The sequence below is a fragment of the Motacilla alba genome, chromosome 9 (assembly GCF_015832195.1).
Source record: "Motacilla alba alba isolate MOTALB_02 chromosome 9, Motacilla_alba_V1.0_pri, whole genome shotgun sequence".
In the NCBI taxonomy this organism is placed as follows: Eukaryota; Metazoa; Chordata; class Aves; order Passeriformes; family Motacillidae; genus Motacilla; species Motacilla alba.
Genome location: NC_052024.1, coordinates 6,008,662 through 6,031,355, shown reverse-complemented (window position 1 = coordinate 6,031,355; position 22,694 = coordinate 6,008,662). Strand labels below are relative to the sequence as shown.

Below are 22,694 nucleotides of genomic sequence, written 5' to 3'. Positions count from 1 at the left end.
CTTAAGACCAGAAAGAACCATTATTAACCTTTGGAATAATCCTTGGCACACACAAGCACACTATTTTTCTTTTGGAAGCAGTTGTTAAAATACCTCACGGTCAATAATATTAAAAACACCTATATTTTTAAATAACTGAAGGATTTGCTGGTAGGAACAGTGACAGATCCCTCCCAAAGGGAGGCAGAGGCACCACAGGGGATCAAAGAGCAGCCTACCGTTGTAATATACCGGGAATGGAACTCCGGGGCGTCCTTCAGGAACGTGAGGCCAGGATGAGTTTCTACCACATCCTGCAAGGTAAGAGAAAAGGAAATTAAATCGATTTTCTTCTCCTTTTAATGCTTAGAAGTTACTGGGTTTACAAACCAATACTTGTGCTTACTCTTGAAACTATTTGCAGCATTAACAATAAAACTGAAATATTTTAATCTATCAAGAGAACCTTCCATTACAGTAATAGAATGCATTTGCTGGGCAATACGCACCTGGTGGGCCAGTTTGATTTACTTAAGGACAGAAAAACAAAGGAAGAGAGTTAGTGAGTAGATGAAAACTCATTTTCATTGAATGAGACAAAAATTAGTTAGTTGACCATGCAACTATCTCTTCTCCAAGATTTTTGTTTTCCTCCATTCATTGAAGTTATTAACATTTGTTAGAACTAGGTGTCAGAAATAAACATTCCTTGAGAAAGTCTCCTATGTGCAGTGAAAGCTGTGTGAGCCTCAGAATGTGATTAGTGCTTTCCCAGAATTCACTTGGACTACCTGTGGAGATGCCTCTTTCTCAAGACCAGCTTTTTGTAAGTCAAACACTGGCTCACAACGTCAAATCTGCATGATCAAATCCATGGAGAAACTGCTCAGATCCTGAATGAATCAGGTCAGATCCTGTATGAATCAATGCCTGTGTAATTTCTCCATGTCTGACTCCTCTACCCTTTAAAGGCGTTCCAAGTTCTGCTGTGCCTGTTCCATGCCATGGTGCCCTCAGGGGTGTGATATGCCCAAATTTTGGGCAATATAACAGGATGTCTCAGATGGTGGCGTAAATCAGGGTAATTTTGCTGATCTCGGGCTGACTGACAGACAGGACTGTGCATGCCTTGGATTGCACCAGGAGCTAAAGAGCAGAGCTGCAATCCACCGGGAAAGGCAGTGTGCCCAGTGGAGAAGAGATGAAGAGCAACATGAGAAAATGTTCCCATCACAGCCCCGGTTCTGTCTGAGACAGAAACAGCCAGCACAGACACAAAATCTTTCCCCAAAGCAGCATCTCCACAGAGCTTTTACCCAGAGGGCAGCACTGTGTGAGAAATCTAGGGATGTGTGGAAAAGATCAGAAAAAGTACAACTGCTGATCAGAGGAGCAGATGGACATGATTTATAGACACTATAGAGAAGCCCTATCCAGAGCCTGCAAAAATGGCCACAAATAATTAAAGCAACTATATTTTGTTAAACTTAATGAAAGGGAAAGAAAGACATGAAATGAGCATGTGCAGATTTAGCCTGACTATGAGGAAAATAAAAGGCAGTGACGTTTGTGCACTAGCAGGTTTAGAGGCATATACAGAACAATTGGAACTGCAGAAATGTTGTCAAGATCTCCACGTGAGACTGTATCTGGTAGTCTGGCTAGACAAATTGAATTGTAACTGTCTTTCCAAGCAACTTTTCCAACTTTTCCAATAAGCTTTCACGTTGTACTTGACTATGAACAGCAACAAGCATTTTTCCCAATATCCACATTGAGAAATGGGGCAAATTCCAGCCTGGTTTCCAGGCATTGGATAAATACGAATACTGAGAAAACACCAGTCCCCCAATGCCTTTAGCAGGATTTGCAGCTGGTTTGGCACTTAAACACTTTAAAAGCTTATTTCTATTTCACTCCAAGATGAACCCCACCCAGGTGCTGTTCAAAACCAAGGTCTGCTCGTTCTCGGTAAACATTCAATGCCATGGAAACAAAGGTGCCAAGTGAAAGCAGCTGCGTGCCCACCGTGCCCGCGGGGCTGGGGCAGTACCTGCAGCAGCGGGATGAAATCCTCCTGTCGTAGGCAGTCACAGCCAGGCTTTGCCAGAAGGGAAGTGAACCTGGAGGCATCGTCGTGGCAGCTCCGCAGGATTCTGTGGGAGAGGGGAGGATTTACTGCCAGCCCTTCGCACCTCCCAGGAGCCCCGGGAGGGTCACAAGGGCCTCACAGCACAATACACCTGTGCTGGGAATCACTCAAATGCTGACCTCGGGCTGCCAGCACTTTCTTCAAGGTCTTTCAGCTGCACCAGGGCACCCAGCAGGGATTTTTTCCAGGTTAACACTGCTGTGGTAAAGCAGCTTTCTTACTAAGCACCTGTGGAATCAGAGTCAGTAACCTGACTCCTGCCAATGCTGCAGGCTCACTCCAAGTGAGCAGCACCAACCCAGTGGGATGCCAGAGGATGTGCTCTCTTCACTATACTGCAGTATTTGGGGAGATTGCCAAACTACAGGGACTGAATATTCACTCACAAAAATCACTTCTCAGAAGGAAAAAGGGCATCCCCTGTTAATTATGATCCATCTGGAGCTGTGCACCAAAGCCACAGAGAACAGCCTAACAAAGGCATTAGTAGGACTGGGCATGTGGAGAAGTGTGTAAACTCAGCCCCCTCTGGTTGACAGGGTGCATCTGACACACCAGCTCTTGTCTCTGTCTTCTCCTCACACAAAATACTGCACTGGGCAAAGGTATCACAGTTATGTGATTAACCCCAGAGAAACTCATGAAGAGAGGAACTCCATGCCATTTACCAAACACTGGTAACAGAACACAACATTTGAATGTATCAAACACTATGTTGTTCACATCGTATTAGGGACACTCTCAGAAAACTACACTGTTTTCTTCATTAACTCTGAAAATACAAATGCACTGTAATTATTTACTGTGAGTGGTTATTCACCACCTTCCTCTCCTGAAAGTGTATGAACATAGTACTGAAGTGGGTGTAGTTCTCCAGCAGAGATCACACTAATTTGTTTCCTGCTAATTCTGGCCTCATCACTCTGGGAAAGACAGACTTCACAAAAAAAGGGGTCCTTTAAAAAAGCAAAAAAAGATTTAGCAATCCTTTTTGCTGCACATTCCTGTCATAGTAACTGTCAATTAACAGATATATTCTAAACCAGCTGCAGAAAGAGGTGCTAATGTTTTAGCTGAAAAAAATCTGGCACATAAAGATGAATCCCAAAGCCATGTTTTAGGCACAAACAAAAAGATCTGACATTCAGAAGTGTTTTATACTGAGAAATTCCTACAGACTTGACAAGCAGTGAGCATGTGGCATCCTGAGAAGTCAGTCACCTACTAAGAAAACTGAAAATAGACTTCAGCAACTAAAGATACCTGGTTTAAAGTTACACCTGTGTTCATATAGCTGCAGTCAAACTTTACCAGAAATCCTACATTTCTTCTGTTTTCCAGCTTTCCAGCAAAGATTTTGTAACTGTCAGAGGGGAAGAGGAGGGGATAAAAAATAGTATCTTTCTAAAAGAGCAATTAAGTGAGAAAAGCATACAAAGGTTGGCTTGGAAATGGGGTAGTTAAAATGATACAGAAGAGGGACATGACCACAGTCTGCAAATATCTGAAGGATGTGAAAATCAGAGAAGTGAAAATGTGGTATCATACATTAGGGATTAATTAGAAGTAATTGGAGGAACCTAAGGAAGGAAAATATATTGTCCATGTCAAGACAAACTTAGAGATCACAGTCACCCCTAACATTTTTGTAATTTTGCCAGGGTAACTAGAAGCTGTTTTGACAACATCATCACAGGAAATACTTTGGGAATTCAGGGTTAAAGGCTACATCAAGAATCTGAAGAGCAACCATTAAGTAAAAAATTAGAACTCTCTCTGGAGAGGAGATGGAGATGCTGTTCAGGTGTTTCACAAAGTAGACTAAAGCCTGAATTGCCCTGGAGGGAAAAAGATCAGGCAAGAGAACAAGTCTGCTCCATGTCAGAGCTGACTCCAAGCATAATGCATCCATCCAGAGCTCTCCATTTCCACAGTGTGGACTGTCAAACTCCACAGGTGAATTCAATAGCTTGCTTGGGAAGGTAGTAACTATTAAAGCTCCCAGAGCACCCAGTTATACGATGATGCTTATTTCCACATTCCTCATTCTGTCCTGTAACACTATCACATACCTCCTCTCCCAATTCCCAAATGGCACTTGCTTAGTGCACCAGTCTAGAGCAATAAGGCTGGGCACAAATATACCCCAAATCCACAACTACCAGCTACCTCAGAATAGCTGACATTTCTGGGGAGCTTGTAAATGTATTTTATAGACCAACTAACTCAAAACATCTTACTATCTATACAATTACTTCCAAGTTTGTGAATGTCACATGGAAACAAGTGGTCAGAGGATTTGGGGGGGAAAATCTCAAGCTGATGGAGATTTTTAAGCTATTTGAAGAGGCAATTTGTATGAAAAGTCTGGTGGAAAAGAAGGGGAAAAAAAAAAAAAAAAAGAAAGAGTTGTATGGCAGACTGATGTCTTCTTCCAGAAAGAGTTTTGCATTTGCTATACTCACTTTCTCCACATGGACACAAAGGAGTGCACAGAGACACATCCTGTCCTCTCTCCCCCAGATGCACTGAACAGAGGTGCTTTCCAGTAGAGTGGGCAGCCACAGATCTGCAAGGAAAAAACAGGGCAAAGAGGAATACAAGAGCAGTCCCAAGAGAAACCTGCTCATTGACACGCCAGATTCACTACTGAGCCTTTACTCAAGGGAAATAAATTGGTAATGGCTTTTTCTGACTCACCTGTGTGCCATTTACTGCGTGCCAAGATTGAGAACTCACACATCACTTTCTACTTTGTCATGTGTGCCTTTTCAAGTGGCTGAGAAACACTCCTCTCAGGCTAGGAAAAGGATCTGGACTACTCAGGCTCTGAACTGTTTAGCACAATTCCCTAGGAAGTAGAGTGGAGAGAAAGGCACCTCCTTCCAGAAGGACACCAGCTATGTCCCCCACCCACCCTAAACCAGGAGGGCCTATTCTCCTATGGGATAGCCTGTCACAGGCAGCAAGGGAACATCAAGTCTAATTACAGACAATTCATGAGTAAATGCCTAAAGGTGAAGTAAATCCCACCCTGCCATTTTCAGTGCAGTGCCTTCCACCCAGCACAGTCCATTATTTCCAACACTGCAAGATCTCAGCAGGGAAACACAAAAATGAAAGCACACATGAGAAGGATTGATTCCAGCCAAAGGACTCCCTGACCAGCACTTTTGAACCAGCCTCTGCAGAAGCTGCTGGCTCTCAGGGGCAGTCCATGAAAGCTTAGAGAGAGCATCATTGCTCAGTTTACAGTGCCAGAGACTCATTCAGGGCAAGCTGATCATCCAGGATGTGTCTGATAAATGCTGGTTTTAGATCAGCAGCACTGTGAACTGCAGCTGAGAGAGAGGGAAAGAGAAGGGACCATCTTGTGTGCTCCCACACAAGTGCTGTGTGCTGTGCCCTGAAGGCAGAACTCATCACCAGCTGTACCACCTGCCCTGTGGATACTGGATGTGCACAGCTCAGGGGCTGGGGGCTCACTGGACCTTTCACCCTTCCACGCCCAGGGAGCTGGAAGTTGGAAGCTGCTTCCTCACACAACACTGCAATAGCACCTACAGCTCATGCTAGCTGAGCAGGACAGTTACAAAAACCCACAAAACTGGCAGCTGATACTACCTGAAACCACAGAAGCAGACAAGTTTCTGCCTCTGAGTTTCTCAATCTTCTGGGCAGAAATATGAAGGAATGGAGAAACAAAAATGCAATTTGTATTTGCTAAGAAATCTTAGAGAACTGCTTCATAAATCAAAGCAAGAACAAATACATATCTGATGTGACAATCAGCAAAGTGAGCTCATTTTTGTTTATTATTATCTAAATCTAAACAAAAAACTTCAGATCGAAAGGAAACTGGTTCTTTTTCCCCCTACAACAGCTGCGAGATGGACTGAAACTAAAACAAAGTATCTGTCCCAAAATTAAAAACCTAAAGAACAGATTCACGGAATCATTAAGGTTGGAAAAGACCTCCAAGACCATCAGGGGTTACCTTAGCAATTTTCCCCATATCACAGATGTTTGCTTTCCCATCTTCAAACTCTGTAAAGGCCTCTTCAATCCTGGCAATGATTTCTTCATGGTTAGTGCAGACATTCGGGAGTCCTTTAGGGAAGTAGAAACGTGGAATGTTTATGGGCACAGGGGTACTGCTGGTGGCTTTATTCACAGGCAGAGGAGTGCAAGTGCTAACCACAGGCTGCAGGGGGGCTGGGGATGAAGTTCCTGCCTTCTTCTCTTGTTTACTCTGAACCTGAAAATACAACGAATAACAAACACATTTTAAAATCCTGCTACACGGAGCAGGAAAAATATTTTGTGCCTCCAATGATTAGGAGAAAATTAAAGCCTACCAACAACTAAATTATGGCACGAGCATAAAAATGCATCTTAAATAGGCAATGAAAATTTTCTGCACTATTAACCAGTGCAAATTTAGGAGGCCACACCTGCTTTTATGCTATTTCTGAGCATTTTACATATGTAGCTGTGGCTCATGATTTCCTACTGAGTCACTCTGCAACTCAGTGATACCACAAAGGACTATGCTATTTCCTCTCATGCTGGACTTGCTCTTGTCATTCTGCCCCAAGAACAAAGTATCTGCTTTTCAGTGTTTCCCCTCTGAACCAGAACACCCACCCACACAAACAGCTTGCCTAAAGTATGAGCAAGGCTACAATCAACAAGGACATTTTCTATCCATTGGGAGCATAATTAGCTTTGCCAAAGCCCTGCTTCAGAGATAAATTAAGAAAGTATTTTCAAGACTTCCTTCCCAACTTCAGCAAGCCTTTTATTTTGTGCCCAACTTAAACAGTCCCAGACCTGATTTTGTGAAAGGTACTAAGCACTGGTAAATCAATTTTTGCATCAGGAATTAGGAGCAGGCAGCAGAGTGTCATTAGGCATTGCCATGATGTCTTTTCCTCACTCCTCTCCTATCTGTAACAAACATATGGCTGATATGGTGATCCCCATGGGATCCCCTCCCCAGTGAATCTCCAGTTCTAGCTCTGCATCACAGGCAGCATTTCTATTGAAGTACACAATGACACCCTAAACCAGGGAATTTTCCAGACATGGGAAGGAACATTTTTTAAACTTTGACAAGTAACTACAGTATAACCTGCAAAATGAGCTGCTGGAATGTGGAAAGATGAGGAATTCCCTGCTCCCCCAGGGAGACACTCCTTCCTGGGAAAAGGCAACAGGCTTCCCACTGCACAATGGTTCCAATACAAGAGTTTCATTAATGTAACAACATATGTGATAAGGCGCAGAAGGCAACAGTCAAGTAAATACAGCTGTGACTTTCAGTTTGTTTATTCTAACTGTTTCAAAACAAAATGGTTTTAGGATAAAGCAGCCAAGTCTGAGTCCACTAAATGCAGAAGAATGTATATGATGAACTGGCTTTACTTCATTATTTTCTTTAAACTTGGAGCTCTTTTCTTAATACATACTGAATCCCCCAACTAGCCACAGATTTGCTTGCAATGAGGTAAAGAAGCGAGAATTTAAAACCTTCTTTAAGCACTACTTCTACCTGCAGTTTATAATACTTTATAACCTGTTCATCAGAGACCCGTGAAAGAAGAGAAAGAAAGGTTTTCCTCCTCTTCACTCTTCTGCTTCATGGCTCTTCCTTTAAATGGGAGGACCTCTTTGTCCTCCCAAATGCTGTCCCATTTCAGGAGCAGGAACACCAGCACACACATCCCACTAGCCAGAACAAACTTTTGTCCTTAACTGCTCCGTACAGAACACATTAACCTGGAGCTTGGGGTTCTTCAAGTTGTCTTCTTCTCTGTCTTGCTACACAGGAAAAGCAAGAGATCATTTTCAGCCTTCAATATTTCTGTCAATATCAGTATTCAGAGTTTGAACAGCTCCTAACCTTTGGAGAGCCAGCCTGATCACCAACACCTGTTCTCCCTCCTGTCCTCCTTGACTGTTCCTCCTCAGACATTGCACATCTTTGTGTCTGCTCCTGAGTGATGCTGGAGCTCCAAGAGGGCCAGGGAGTTCCTGGGACTCATGAGGGCTGGAGGATGGTGAGCATCAGCCCCGGTCACTCTGTCCCACAGCAGGACAACGCAGGTGATCTGAGGCGATGGCAGAGGTGAAGCTGGGGAGAGCCGGACACTCAGTTTGGGAGCACAGTTCACTGGGTTAAATGAAAGACAACCCTTCTCCCAGCTTCCTCCTGCCCTTTCCTCAGTGGAGCACCAAAAGCAAAGCCCAGACCTAGTGAATGTGTGCGGGGAGGGAGCACCAGGCCCCAGCTCAGGGGTCACACAAATCACCACTTCTGCTTTTACCAGCTGCTCTCGCCCTGCCTGGGGCTTCTCCAGCCAGGACCCAGCTCTGCTCAGGAGTTTTCCCTTTCTGGATCCCAGCAGAGGGGAAGTCCCTGCCCGTCTCTCACAGCACCATATTCATACAAACAATGCAAAGCTGGAACAGACGTCGAGGTGCCAACTGCAGCCACTTGACTTCTATAATTGGACTTCACATCAGTTTGCTCCAGCCACTTCTCACAAACAGGTTTATTGCTCCCTAATCTCTTCAGGATACGCAGGCACTCCCGGCTGCCAGCACTGGGAGGAACAAAGAGAAATGACTCCAGCTTAACAAAAAGTTCCACAAACCAAGATGTTCTTTCAAAAGACACTGACTCTTCACTGTAACAATACATCCCCTTCCCTTACAGCACATGGGAATGATAAAATTGTATTTTTGTTTTCTTGGAAGGTGAAGAGAAGTCCCCAAGTAGAACACAACAGCACTGGGCCATTTTCCTCCCCTTCTGCATTTCACACACATCCCGACATGGCACGCAGCCTGAGCTGAACCATGCTGGAACACAACTCAACCCCTGTGCCTGGGTCTCCACCTCCCAAAAACCCCAGCAACTCCTCTGCCTCCGGGCACTCCCAGAGCCAGCAATGCTTGGTACCAGCTCACGCAGGTCAGGAGCACAGAGGATGTATTAATTTCCTGATCACATCCACCACACAAGGCAGAAGGTCAGACACCTATGGGAGAATCCCAGGGAATTCTGCTGGCCTTTGAAGGAGGGAGCCAGTTCAGACACAGGTTCCCAGCTGACCTTCCCAGTAAGTCTGACTCACTCACTCCTGCTCAGCCCAAGCCAAACTAGCAGCAAGCACTGCTCAAGGAGAGCTGCTTTTCACATTCTGACTCAGGAAGAGAAATACAGTTGTTGAACTTTGTCTTCTTCCCTCTCATATAAGAAATGAGCTGTTTATGACACAAAGAGAAAAAACCAAGCAGAAACTAGTCCTTGAGGATTTTGTTCCCTAGAACAACCTTACAAATTAATACTCTGGGATGGGTATAACTAGATGCAAACCACTATGGGGACAAGAAGAAGTTAATTACAACTTTTTGTGAAAAAAAAAATTAAGAAAGTGGTATGATGGGAAATTCTGTGGAAATTCCTTGGAAATAAACAGTTTCTTATTGCAAAAAATTATCCTTAAATGCTGTTTGCCTAGCAGAACACACTTCTCCAACAGGGATGTGCATTTTCGGAGAAAATAACTAAGAAGGGAAATGACAAATACTCTAATAAATCTTTTGGTTTGTTACAATAATTAACAGATAATTTTTTTTCTTTCTTTGCTCAAGAGAAAGGTGAGATTAAAAGCCATTTTTAAATACCATTCTGTAGCATTCTGTAATTTACCCTAACTAAAATCTGTCTATCCACTAGATCACCTTTTGCCAGCCATACAATTTATTTACAGACAGACAGACAAAAATAGTGGCATCTGTGTTATAAATAAACCAGACAGAACTACAGCCTCATTGTAGCTACACAAACAAAGCACAGACTAAACCTCTGCCATCCCAGCCTGTCTCCTAGGGATGTGCCAGTCCCAGCAGAAAACTCCATGGAAGGAAGCAGTATCACACAAAGTGCTCAAATTCTTTCTCCTCCTTCCTCCTGGTCCCAGGCTCCAGCAGGGTCCTAGATAATATATTTACCAGTTTCTTGCTTTATTTCCAAATGGGATAGTGTAATCTTCTTTTCTAGGGTACAGTGACTCAGCCTGGGTTCTCGCAGTCCACAATGCTGACTTAATGTCTCCTTTCATTTTTCATAGTTCCTGCCTTCCTGAAGTCTGATGGTACCTGGACACAAGCCATCCTCAAAGCTCCTCAGCTCTCCAGCACAGCTTTCTATCTCTTGCCCAAGACTTTATCTTCCTTTCCCTCCCCAAAGGCCTTTCCCATCAATGAACCTTCCTGCTGCCTCTTTCTTACCTAAGGACAGCAAGAACAAAGGCTCCAAACGTCACAGAGCTATGAGAAAATGCATTTCTGGAGAGAATATTTTCTTCTAGGAAACAAACTCGCCAGCAGAAACAAAGTCAAATCACAGCAAAACAAAAATGAAAACAAACTCTGCCTAAGCAACTCAGAAACCCAAAAGGATTTAGTGGGAGTAGACACAGTGCTAATTTTAAGGTTGGATCAAGTTCCTCATGGTCTTCTTACGCAGTAAGCATCACACACCTCCACTGCCAAGTGTGCCCACAGATCCTGGACATGGCCCTCAGCAGCAGTTCAGGCTGAGAACCCACAGGCTGAGCAACAGCCCTGCAGAACAGGGCTGCTGGAGGGGACAGTGCACACGGGCTGAGCACGAGCCTGCAGCGAGGGCTGATTACAAGTAAGGCCAGTGATGGCCTGGACTGCCTTAGGAGTAAGGCCAGGAAGTTTTTATCTCTGTCTGCCACTAGCAAGACTGCATCTAGGTTCCTGGGACCAGTTTTTGGGCCTTCACTTCAAAAAAGTGATGGGAAGAGACCAGCCAGAGATGTGAAGGAGGGAGATCAGAAAGCTGCGATCAGGATCAGGCAGCAGGAGACACTGAGGGCTGGCCCTGGCTAGCTGGGGGAAGGAGAAGCCAAGGGATGGGCTAAACACAGCCTGCAGCTCTTGGAAGTGCAGTTACAGTGGCAATGGAACCAAACTGCAGCTTGGGAGGGTTAGGCTGGAGGACACTGAGGGAAGCACAGCCTGCGAGAGGTCACCAAGAGGGGCTGGGCAAATCTCTATCCTTGGGGAAAGCCAGTGCTGATGGGATCCAGGGTTAGAAATAGTATTCCCACAAGCGAGATGTTGGATTAGAGACCTCCCTTCCTCCCAACACTTCTATGGGAGGCTCTCTGATCCTTCCATAAATAGTTCTGCAAAGGATAAGCACAAGAACTGAAATTTCCAGCTCTTGAGATAGAAGTTTACCAGCACCCTTCTTCCCCTCCTTCCTGGCCAACATCTGTGTGTCCCACAAAGCCAAGAGGTGTTCATTGACCTCTCTTGCTCCCTATCACCACCTTATCACCTTTCCACCTGCCAGCCCTTTTGTTTTCTTCCCGGGCCCAGTTACCTCTACTCTCAGCTCATCCCAAGCCCCAGGTACAGCCCCACAAGGCACAACATTTAACGACACCTGAGTGCTGCCACTTGGGAGAACTGCCATCCCTGCCTTCCACCTCCAGAGGTCCACTGTCCCTCTGGGAACCGACCTGACCCACGCGGAAAGGCAGCAAACAGGCTTGGCTTTGTTGCTGGATGATACTAAACTGTGTTATGAATTAAGGCAGCTCACAGCAAGACCTGTGGGGCCCAGGACAAGAGAAAGGTGACACACGGTGAGGAGGCAGCAAGAAAAGAAGAACAAGACCATCTTTTTTGAACGCTGCAGCATTTCACTCGCCTCGAACCGGCAGCCCCAGAGCAGTCATTCCCAAAGCACTCAGCAGAGAAAGTTCCTGCTCCTGACCAGGCAGACCAAAGCCTCATCCAGGTCCATTTTTCCAGCTGTTCTACCCGCAGGTCTCATCCCTCCCTGCAAACCCTAGCCCGGTTATATCCTCAGTGATCCAGACTAGCTCTGGAGAGGGAATTCAGCTGCGCTGGGGTTCCTGACAGTCTCTCCGAACTGCTCGGCCCCGCCCAAGCCATTACTGCACATTATTACCTCATCCAATTCTCCCCCAGGGAGAGAAAAACACACGTTCCAGAGATTAACCTCTGAGACGCACTTTAACCTGTCAGCAGAACGCATGAAAAAATCTGCCACAATATGTTTTGGAGCAATTTTAATGCTGTTTCTTAGGAAACAGCTGCACTGCTCCCAATTTCAACTTTAACGTCCTCGCTGGGTCACCCATTATTTAAATCTAGATAAAGCTCAAGATGGGCCAATTTCAGCAAACTGTGAACCCTCTAAATCTGGAGTGACTACATGTCCATTTGGTGTCCTAGCACATCCAGTCTTTTGTCAGTTGTTCCAGAGAGCGAGTACAGCAGCTGGGATTTACCAAAAGCACACAGTTGTGATACAATTTCCACTTCCTTGGCTACACCTCTGTGATCTTCAGGGTCTTTTCCAGACTAAATGATTCTATTATCTCTTGTGATACTATTTCCACTTCCTTGGCTACCCCTCTGTGATCTTCAGGGTCTTTTCCAGACTAAATGATTCCATTATCTCCTTCAGCCACAGCCCAGAGAGGGTAGGAAGCAGCACAAAGAAGCACCTTGGGATGTAAAATCATAAAAACCAAAGCCAGGTAGGCTGGTCTGCAGAGATATGTACAGTTCACAGCAGACAGCAGAACCTTGTGGTTCTTCCAACATGCAACAACAAACATTCAGAGCAACCACACAAAAAAATCTCACAGAAAATACTTAACTCTTACAATACTTCTCCCCATTATTAAATCACTGCCCTTGCTGTTAATTTCCACCCTTGTTTACAAAGACATTTTAACTCTGCAATCTAAGCCTGGAAGGTTTATTTTTAAACCTGCTGGTATCTAGCTGCAAATAACTTTCTGCAAATAGACACGCCTAGAGGGGACACAGATTGATTCTCTGATCCAATAAAAAAATACAAAAAAAAGATAAAGAAATGCCAAGCATCCAAACCTGGGCCTGCTGGAAGGCCTTGAGCCGCCTCTTGAATCGAGATGGAAGAACAAAGTCACAGCCCTTGGCAAGGAAAGCTAGCTCCCCTCCCAGATCTGGGTCCCTCCGCAGAGAACTCTCCTTGATCATCATCCTGGGCAGCTCCTAAGCAGATGTTGACCCTTCCAGAAGGGACACGGGCACTCTGGAGGAGACCACGTCAAGACCAGCACGCTGCTTTCTTGGGTTTGATTTTTTACAGGCAAGAAATGACAAATGGCTTCAACATATTATGTCTTCTCTCTCTTCATAAGGACAACATCTAGCAATTTTATCTCACTCCTGAAGCCAGAGTTCCCTACTTGAACCAATATTCAAAGTGTCTTTCAGTACCACCAGGATCTTCTGCCTTCTTGTAATACTTTAATTGAGAAACATGATCTACAAGTGAATCTATTTCCCTGCTGGCTACATGACAGACAATCTGTCCTTGGCTTGTAATAGGCCAGGGGTGACATGAGAAAGGAAGCACCCACCACCACTACCAAGAGCTCTAAAATTAGATGCCCTGCAGAAGTGGCTAAATATACCATCTTCCCCAATAGTTCCTCCTTGTGTGCTCCAGTGCTGAGACCCGAGGGGCACCTCTGGGTCAGTCAGGCTCAGCTAGAGTTAAACCAGGCTCAGCCAAGGGCCCTGCAGTGGTTTGAGGTCCCTGCTGCTGAGGTGGTGAAGCAGAGGAGCAGCATCAGTTCCCACTCTCAACTGAAGGCTGTAATTTTCAAAAAACATCATTTTTTCCTTCTTGCTGGAAAAAGCAAATCATCTAGTTCCTTTAGTGCCAAGCAAGCACATAAGGATGATCTTGGATAATAAGCTCAGTCATTCCCAAGCAGCTCTTAAGAAAACAGTTTCCTAAAGACATCAAAATGCATCATTCTTGTTATTCACTTTCCCCATAACTCTCATGAGGCAAAGGCAAAGCAATTCTCAGGGGACAATAGTCTACTTTTTCTCTGCACAACTCGGAGCACGCAGACTTCAAACCCTTGCTCTAACCTTGTCTAGGCTTGTTAGAACTGTGTTCTCCTTCTCTTATCATGAGAACGGGGCTGAACAAGGGCCCAAATCCAATTCTTCCCACACAAAAGAGTCCCATGGAGTGCTTCCCCTACCTGACTGTAAAACGTGAGCTGCTCTGCCAGGATGCTGTCTAAGTTCAGTAACACAGAAAAACACCCAATTTTGAGCTAGTAGGGCTTGCTCTCATCAAGGTATTGCATTTGAAATGCAAAGATCTCAGCGAGGCTCACAACAGAAAGCTTTTACTGGACATGTGCCTCTGATGTCTTTTCCTGGGCTCCTGTAGTTAATGTGAAGTCCAAATGAGTACAAAGCCTAACAGAGTGGCACAAAGAGAATGGGGATGAAAAAATAACCTCCAAAAAGGAAAAGGCAGGCAGGAATGTTTGAAGAGGAACTGCCACCAAATAAAGCATACACAGATCCACACACAACACATTTGGAACAAATCTGTTTTTTCTTACTCCAACAATTTTTTCCTAAACATTAAGGCAACACCTGAAGAGTCCATGAGGCTGCACTGTACTGGGAGTGCTGCAGATCTCATGCAGCAGCATGTCAGGAGGTGATTTATTGTAAATCATCTGTGGCAAGTGATGAATTACTTCATGTTCTGCTTACAGCCTGCAGAGGAAATGAAGCCCAAGGAACCTCTCTGACCTCCAGCTGCATCCAGAGCAGCTACAGAGACCTTTGACAGTCTATGCATTAAAGAGACACACTAATCTGCAGCCACTAGCTCCTACTTTAAAAAACCAGCACAGCCAAATACTCTTCATGCTCAAATTAATGAATCACAAACCATCTCAGAAGTTCGGGAGGTTTTCATTGATAGCCTGAAAAAAAACAAGTGATCTAGAGGTAAGGCTCACTCTGTCTGTATTCCAATGTTCTGGAATAGATTTCTAGCACGCTACTTCCTATCCTTAAAACACACAAGGTGGGTATAAATAACAATTTAAATAGACAGTACTATGAGAAATCAACAGAAAGAGAATCTTGTTTCAACAGCTTCAAAGTCAGCTGGACAAAACCCACAGCAGAAAAGTCTGGTCTCAACAGCCACACCAACTGCACAAACCACAAACCCAGAAATCCCTCACTGCTGTAGGTGACCCAGGTTAAAGGTGAGAGATGCCAGACTGCCTGTTAGCTGCCTTTCATTCTGAGATACTGAAATAAAAACAAGCCTAAGTTAATCTAAAGTAACAGTTACCAAGAGGAAAAAAAAAAAAAAGCCCATAGTTATTCATTATTTGTGTTGAGAAGTAATGAATAATTGATGTTTGAAAGGAGTGCAGATTGTGTGTATAGCTTGACAGATATTATCAATATCTGATCAAAACAATGTTTAACATATATAAGATGAAAGTTGATTTTCCAGAGAGTTTTACATTATATTTTAGGCACATTTTGAGAACATATAATTATTTCAGAACAAAGTTAAAGTTACTGTGACAATATAGAAGCTATTTTCTACAAATAATCACCCCATAAAAGATCCTTGAAGAGAATATCATTATATTTCAAAACAAAGAAGTGAACAAAATTATGAAAGGGGCAGAATTACAAGTTGCAAGGTCAACTCTGACTTTCTATGATTCAGAAACAGTTAATTCCACTCAGAGCCTTCTTAGGGCCTCTTGATTTAAGCACACAACACAGACATTTTGATACAAAAGGGCAAAGCGTGTGGCCTTGAGATGGTGTTCCAGGGCACAGGGAGTTAAGAACCTTCTGAGAATCCCAGAAACACCACCCCATCAGTCATTCAGGAGAGGCAGGATTAAACAGACCCTACCTAGAGCCCACCCAAAGGAAATGTGGAAACAGGGAACAGCCTCTGGATACTTCACTCAAGGCTCCACCACCTGAGATACAGGATGCTTATGAAGGTGGTCTCATCAAGCCCACAAACTCCCTGCTCCCAGATCCACAGGCCCTGGCCAGAAATGGTTGGATCACCCATCTGACATCAGCCTGAGCTATTCCACTTACTAAGGTGGCAGAAAACAAAAATGTTAGTTAGGTTTAACGTATATACAAGCACCAAAGTCAGTACAAAGAAGAACAATACAATACAATAAGAAGTAGAGGCATGGAGGAGAGAGAAATGGGAAGCAGAACTGCTCTTTCTTGCTCACTACAACCCAAGTAATCCTTTTGAGGAGACACCAACAGTGGAGGGACAAAAACCAAGAGTCTCTTTGTATAAAAGCCTGGCCCTGACCTCTGCTCCCAAAATTATTCATAAATTTTATTCAACAGCTCTTAAAATACAACACATGAGCAGAACATGCCGCAGAGCCCTACACCACTCACACTTGATTCTGAAAACAGAAGGACCACATTGCCTACAGATTTCTCTAGAGGTCTTTCACTAGAGCACCACTCCAAGCATCAGCTGAATTTACTTGGTCAAATCAGCCAACCTGTACAGGTGGCAGACCGAGGACAGAGGTTACAGTCAAAAACTTCCACCACTGACTTCTCTAAGGACTTTGGCTGTGACATTTTACTCAAAGGCAGCAGTCTTTACCTTCCAACACACCCCAACACTCAGCATTTCTGGGGTCAGCTCAGAGCATCCCAACAGCCCCATCTCCACCTTCTTCATTGCTCCCTCATTCCAGTTTCCCCCAATTTCCTCAAACCTGCTGATCGATCCAGCTCTCCTCACCACAGACAAAAATACAGACAAATACTAGGGGGCTTACTGATCTCTAAAAGGCAACTGCATTCTTCTCACTGAACGACTTTTTTCAACAACATACTAAAAAATCAGCTTAAGACAGGCAGAGAGAACAGGAAATCCCAAAACAAATAGTTAGGAGGTTTAGAGATAAGCAACGGAAAACTGGATCTCAGAATGGGAAATGTTGGACAGTCTAAAAGTATGCAATGCTTCCTGGCCTGCCCAAAAGAAGCGTGATGCCCTTACTACGAGCTCCGCAAAACTGATGGACTTCTTGAGTATTCATTTCCTAGTTTCTAAATATTTGGGTTTTAAAGATGAAGAGGCAAGTAATCCTTTTGTTCTCTGTGGAGGATCATAATTGGGTTTACGATAAAGAGGAAGTCTGCTGCTGATATAAATTAACAGAGATTTAACACAGATAGGCCAGCCGAGCCAGAGAACAGCCTGGTCTGAAGGATTCTCCCTCTCCCTTTTCATTGCTTAGCATTTGAGGGATATTAAATCTGTCACAGCCTTCTCAAACAAAAGGTGTGCTGTGTTGTCATCAGTCTGAGGGCTCTGAGGTTTCTGCATGTGTGCCCAGCTATTCAATAACAGTTTTATGAGCCCTAAGAAAATACAACAAATACTTTGCACAATTGAGGCACGCGTGCAATACTGAGTGAGAATCCACAGGCAGCTTCAATTACATCCGGAGTGATCCAGGAATATGGATGTATTCCCCAGATGCTACATCTAACAAAGGACACATCTGTGCCACAAATAACAGCAAAGCTCAGGGCAAGGGCAGAGCCAGCAGCCCAGTGCCTTGTGCCCACTGCTGAGGGGACCAGCTCTGCCTCCCCAGAAGAGCTCTTCTCTCCCAGGGTCCTGGGTTCTGGGCATCTGCACAAGGCAGGAGTCGTGTGATTGCACGGAGGAGCAGAGCTCTGGGAGCTGTGGAGCACATGTCCATAGAAGGCAGGCTGGGAGCAAACTAACAGCTAGGTGGGATCAGGGGAGCACAACCTGCCAAGGCACCACACTGAGAAGCCACTTGGCAGCATAAATGCATCCCATTTTCAAGCATTACATAAAATCTGCCACAAAGCCAGTGTCGCACTTCATCAAACACATTTTTGTTTGAACTCACAAGTCAGAAAATTTTGTAAAATAATGTACAAGGCAAGATTACAAGGGATTACTTTAGAGATTTTGGAGCTGTTTAATTCTATACTCTCAAAGGAAAAAGATTCTTTCCCTTGCTGAAAATATCCGAATACCATTTTCTGTAAGCAAAGTTTCACAGAACAACAACAGAAACTCTTGGAGAGCCTGGTCTAAAAGGATCTCAGTGCCTTCACGTAAGGTAAGACACAATCCATATGCTCTTTTTCAGAACTGCATCAAATTTTGGGCTGAAGTGGCCAGTTCTGAAAACATGCACATTTAGCTCCAACTGAAAGAAGCTGTGAAAATTCACTTACAATCAGGGCATATTCTCAGTGCCTACGTGGAAGGGGGATTTTGGAAACTGAAGTCCTTTCTACAGTTACTGCCTACTTGGAAGTATGGCAACAAGTTTTCTTGAGATTTGGCAGCTGTTACCAAATGAAAAGCACTGAGTGCTCCACAGACAACCCTGGCTTCCCTCTGAAGCAGTCTCCCATCAAGACCCTTTTTCCTGGGAAAACCTGCTCCTCATCTGAGATACAAGCAATGCAGACTCCACATGACTCCATGCACTGAGGACAGGGAAAGCAAAACTAAATCCTCTGAGATTCTGTCCTTTGTCCCGTGGATGACTGGAACCAGTGATGAGGAAGACAAGAAAGGCTGCTCAGAGATGGGAAAGGGAGAGGTGGAAGAATCAGTTCTCACTGAACTGCTGAGAGGCAGTCCAATACTTGGTCCTAGAAATAAAGTAATTATTTATACTTATTAAAGTAATTATTACTACACCCTATTATAAGGGACCCATTTAAACCACAAGCAAACAGTCTACAGGAGCACCTGCAGGAAAGGATCAAGCTCAAAGGTGAAACTCCAGGTCAGGACCTATTTTATTTTCTCATGGGTTTCAGTTTCCTTTTTTTGTTTGTATTTAAATAAAGGCTACATTTCTGCCAGGTTGAACACATTATTCCACACTGCAGCATTCAAAGCACAATGCATCACTTAGATGTAATTCCCCATAACCCCCCACATTTTCCCATGTTTGTTTTACTCGCTATCCCATCAAAGTTTTGCTCTCTTACCTTTATTACTTCTGGGGCCTGCTGAATTGAAGCTGGAACAGAGTCTCTGGAGGCAGCCCCAGCCTGGCTTTTTTGTCCTGCGAGCAGGGACTGTGAAGGAGTTGCTAAAGTTTCCTGGAGAATTTGCATCACTTCCCTCTCCTTGGACAAACTTCCCTTGCCAGTCTGGAATTCCACCAGCTCCTGGGCAAAGTCCTCGATGCTTCCCAGGATACGCAGTAAAAGGGCTTTGTCATCCTCTTCCATTTTATGACCGTTGGTTTCCATGATTTTTGACAAAGAAGAAGGGGGATCAGCAGGTTTACTTTTGGGTTCAAGAGCCAGAGGTGGAGCCTGCCTACCCTGCCTACCGGACACCTGCAGTGAGGCAGGCTCGCCCTCCTTCCGAGAGGGCTCCCTCAGAGTACTCTGCATTTTCTGTGAGAAGCTCTCCAAGTCCAGCAGCAGTTTGTCTATCTCCTCCTTGTCCACCCTACTGCATGTCTGGGCTCCTTTGGGGACAGCAACTTGGGCACCACCCAACACAGGGTCTGACGCTGGTTTTAAAGGAGCAGTTTGCTCAGGAGCATCTCCCACCCTGGCCTGCTCTGCTTTAGCATCAGCAGCAAGGTCTGAACCAGCAGCTCGCTGGTAGCTGTGCTCCGGGCTCTGCCAGCCCCCCTTCTGCTCTGCCTTCTTCTGTGTCCCTGCTGTTGTGTCCCCATCAGACTCCTCCTCGATGTACAGCGCCTCGGTGGCAGATGTGCAGTCGCAAGGGCTCGGGGCTGGTGACTGAGGTAGAGCATCTTTCAGAGCTCTCACGCTGCTCTCTGGAGGGACGCCGGGCAGGGAGCTGGAGGTGAAGCTCCCAGTACCTGTCTGGATGGACTGGGAAGTGCTTGTCACCTCACCCTGACCCGGTAGAACGAGAGGAACTGCACTTGAGGATGGCAGCTGAATGATATCTTCATACCTGGGTGGCTGCTCATCACCAAATACCAGGGGAAAGGGAGTTTGCTGCAAGCCATGGAAACAGTTCATCAGCTCTGCCCAGTCACTCGCTTCCCTCTGTCCCGCTGTCTTCAGCTCAAAGGGCAGCTTTTTCAGGTAGGAAGAAAATCTTGTCATCAGATTCATGTATATCCTCTCTGAATTAGCCAAAGGATCATTGCTGCTCCCTCCACCAACGACATCTGCAGATTTCTTCTTGATGCAGTGTTTGATTATGTCCGTGCACTTTTTCAGATCCTCTGAGCACTTGAGCAGGATGTCCAGGCACACCTTAATATCCCCACCAGAAGAACCATCTAGCTTGTGTTTTTCTAAAATCTGGGTAATGAAGTTTTCTTCAGGGAAGGAATGAGGGCAGAAGGGAACCACAGGATTCATGGTGACTTCTGGAGCATCACTGCTCTCCTGCCATTTCTCCACAGGTGAGGGACTCTGCAAAAAGCCACACGGAGGGCAGTTCTCATCATTGTTAAAGTGTCCATAAATCAAGTCAAAATCAAAGGATCGTCTGCTGAAAGATTCTGACCGAACTTTCCTTCCCTTTCTGTAGGCCACATGACTGGAAGAGTTTTTGAGCTTTTCAAAGGAGAATTCCTTTATTTTACCACTGGCAAGGTTTATTGCCTCACCAGTAATGTCTTTTAAACTGCTGGAGGCTTGCACTGAAAAGCCTTTCTTGATTCTTGGATTATTTGGGAGGATTTGGTGATAGTCCTCATTTCCAGCCAAGGCAAGACCATTTTCAGGAACAGGAATTTTATGGTCCAGGTCGGCATCTTGGACACTGAGCTCTGCACAGACACTGTGGTGAGCAACTATGCAGGTGAGTCCCTGTCTGAGGAGCTGGCAGGAGCCTGTGCAGTAGTGCACAGTGTGCTGGGAGTGCTGCTCTACCACCACGCTGCTGTAGCAGTTCACTGAAGTCACCATCAGCCTGTAGGTCGCTGCCATAGCACAGACCACGCTGGGAAGTGAGGCTGCAAAACTCACCATGAACTTCACAGGGAAAAGCTCGCTTTTCACAGCCACGCCAGACTGGATGAAAACATTCAAATGTCAATTGGAAACATCCAAACTGTGTGAGGAGCTACTGCCTTGGAAAGCCCTGGAGAAGTCTGGAGTGGTTTCAGCAGTGCAGTTACAACAACTAGTGCAACTTGCATATGGTTTAACTTAAGGCACCTCGATGCTCATATTCCATGCTCAGCAGAGGTGCAGCACGAGCTGCTTCATTTCCAATGGTCCAGGTAGCTTCTCCAGCAGAGGCCATAAAATCCAGTCAGTTTCAAGGCAGAAGTCAGCAATTTCTGTTTGACCCTTTTTTTTGGGTGGGTCAGTAAAGGGTAGATCATCCAGTAGCACACGCAGAGAAAAAATCCACAGTGTACTTGGGAGATTCCTCTCTCACACTGGTGACACAGGTCCCTGCAACAGAAATAAAGGTGACAGTCATTATGGTTGCCATGTATTGTGCAGCCCTGTCTACTACCAAACATCTGGCACCAGACAGAACAACCAGCACACAGGCCTACACAGAACAGAGTAGGCTGATAGTCTTCTTTCACTCGGATCTACCATATAAGAGCAGTGCTGAGGAGCTGGCCTATATTTATACACAGGCTGTCTGTGTGCTGCCATTTTAACAGCTCTATTTTAGCCACTCATTAATTCTTTTCAGACTTGCTTTTTTCCCTCCCCAGACCGAGCAAAACATTACCTTTAATTCTAATAGAGCAAAACATTTTGATCCTGTTGTGAATTTCTGCCTTTTGTTTTCCAAGGCTCTAAAGATAAGGCAAAGGGCAGTCGAGAAAAGCACTTTCAGGATTTCCAAGCTCTCTGGATTATAAAAAGCTGCAAAAAGCCTGCAGCAAAGTAGCTGAATGCCTCTAAGAATGCACAGTCTTTAGTAAAGGCCACATTGGCTTCCATTAGCCTTTCACCAAGGTCTCTGGGACCACAGCAATATATTTTAAGGAGGAATAACTCTTGCTCTTACATCCCATAAATAGCAGCATATTTAATGCAGTAAGTCCACTGCTGTAGACATTGAGGATAGTAACATTTGTACAAAGGTTAAGCCTAGGAAAACCAGGAATTGAGAGTTTTACACTTGGCACAGTCATTTCCAGCTGCATTTCCTATCATCATGGTCAGAACTGCACCAGAAAAAAAACTCAAAAGCTGTTTAACTTTGTTATGAAAAAAAGCAAATCTCAGATTTAAGGGTCTTGAATTTTAGACATTGCTTCATCTTCCTTTAATACACAAACAATCAAATGAAAACACCCCAGTGAAATTCTGAACACCCTCTATTCCTGTACAAACAGAAATCTATTTAATAAAACATTATTATATCACACAGCTAAGTCACTCCACAGCACGGGTTTATTTTAGTTTCTTCAAAGGCAAATATCCAGCACTGCAAAAGGCCAGGCCTGCACCTGATGAAAGCACTGCCTTCCCCACAGTTCCATCCCATAACTTAGCTCAAAGCCTGGACAAACACAGCCCACACAAGGCAAGTCCCCTAAGAATTTGCTGCTGTTGTAATTACCCACTGGGGAGAGCACAAGTGTAAATGTTCACATTTTACATA

At 44.8% G+C, this 22,694-nt stretch overlaps 1 protein-coding gene across 3 annotated transcripts in view; it reads right to left on the bottom strand.

Moving 5' to 3' along the window:
- The window catches only part of PPP2R3A (protein phosphatase 2 regulatory subunit B''alpha), a 54,854-nt gene that overhangs the window by 17,177 nt on the left and 14,983 nt on the right, over positions 1 to 22,694 (bottom strand). For 2 of the 3 annotated variants that reach the window (XM_038146403.1, XM_038146402.1), the window contains exons 2-6: positions 19,106 to 21,520; positions 6,129 to 6,389; positions 4,597 to 4,700; positions 2,033 to 2,135; positions 219 to 293 (exon numbers count right to left, since the gene is read on the bottom strand). In XM_038146403.1, the coding sequence (XP_038002331.1) occupies positions 219 to 293; positions 2,033 to 2,135; positions 4,597 to 4,700; positions 6,129 to 6,389; positions 19,106 to 21,088 (2,526 nt within the window). In that variant the 5' untranslated portion in view covers positions 21,089 to 21,520. Of the gene's footprint in view, positions 1 to 218; positions 294 to 2,032; positions 2,136 to 4,596; positions 4,701 to 6,128; positions 6,390 to 13,108; positions 15,460 to 19,105; positions 21,521 to 22,694 lie in introns of those variants that run through there. The other variant, XM_038146406.1, reaches the window with a different exon arrangement.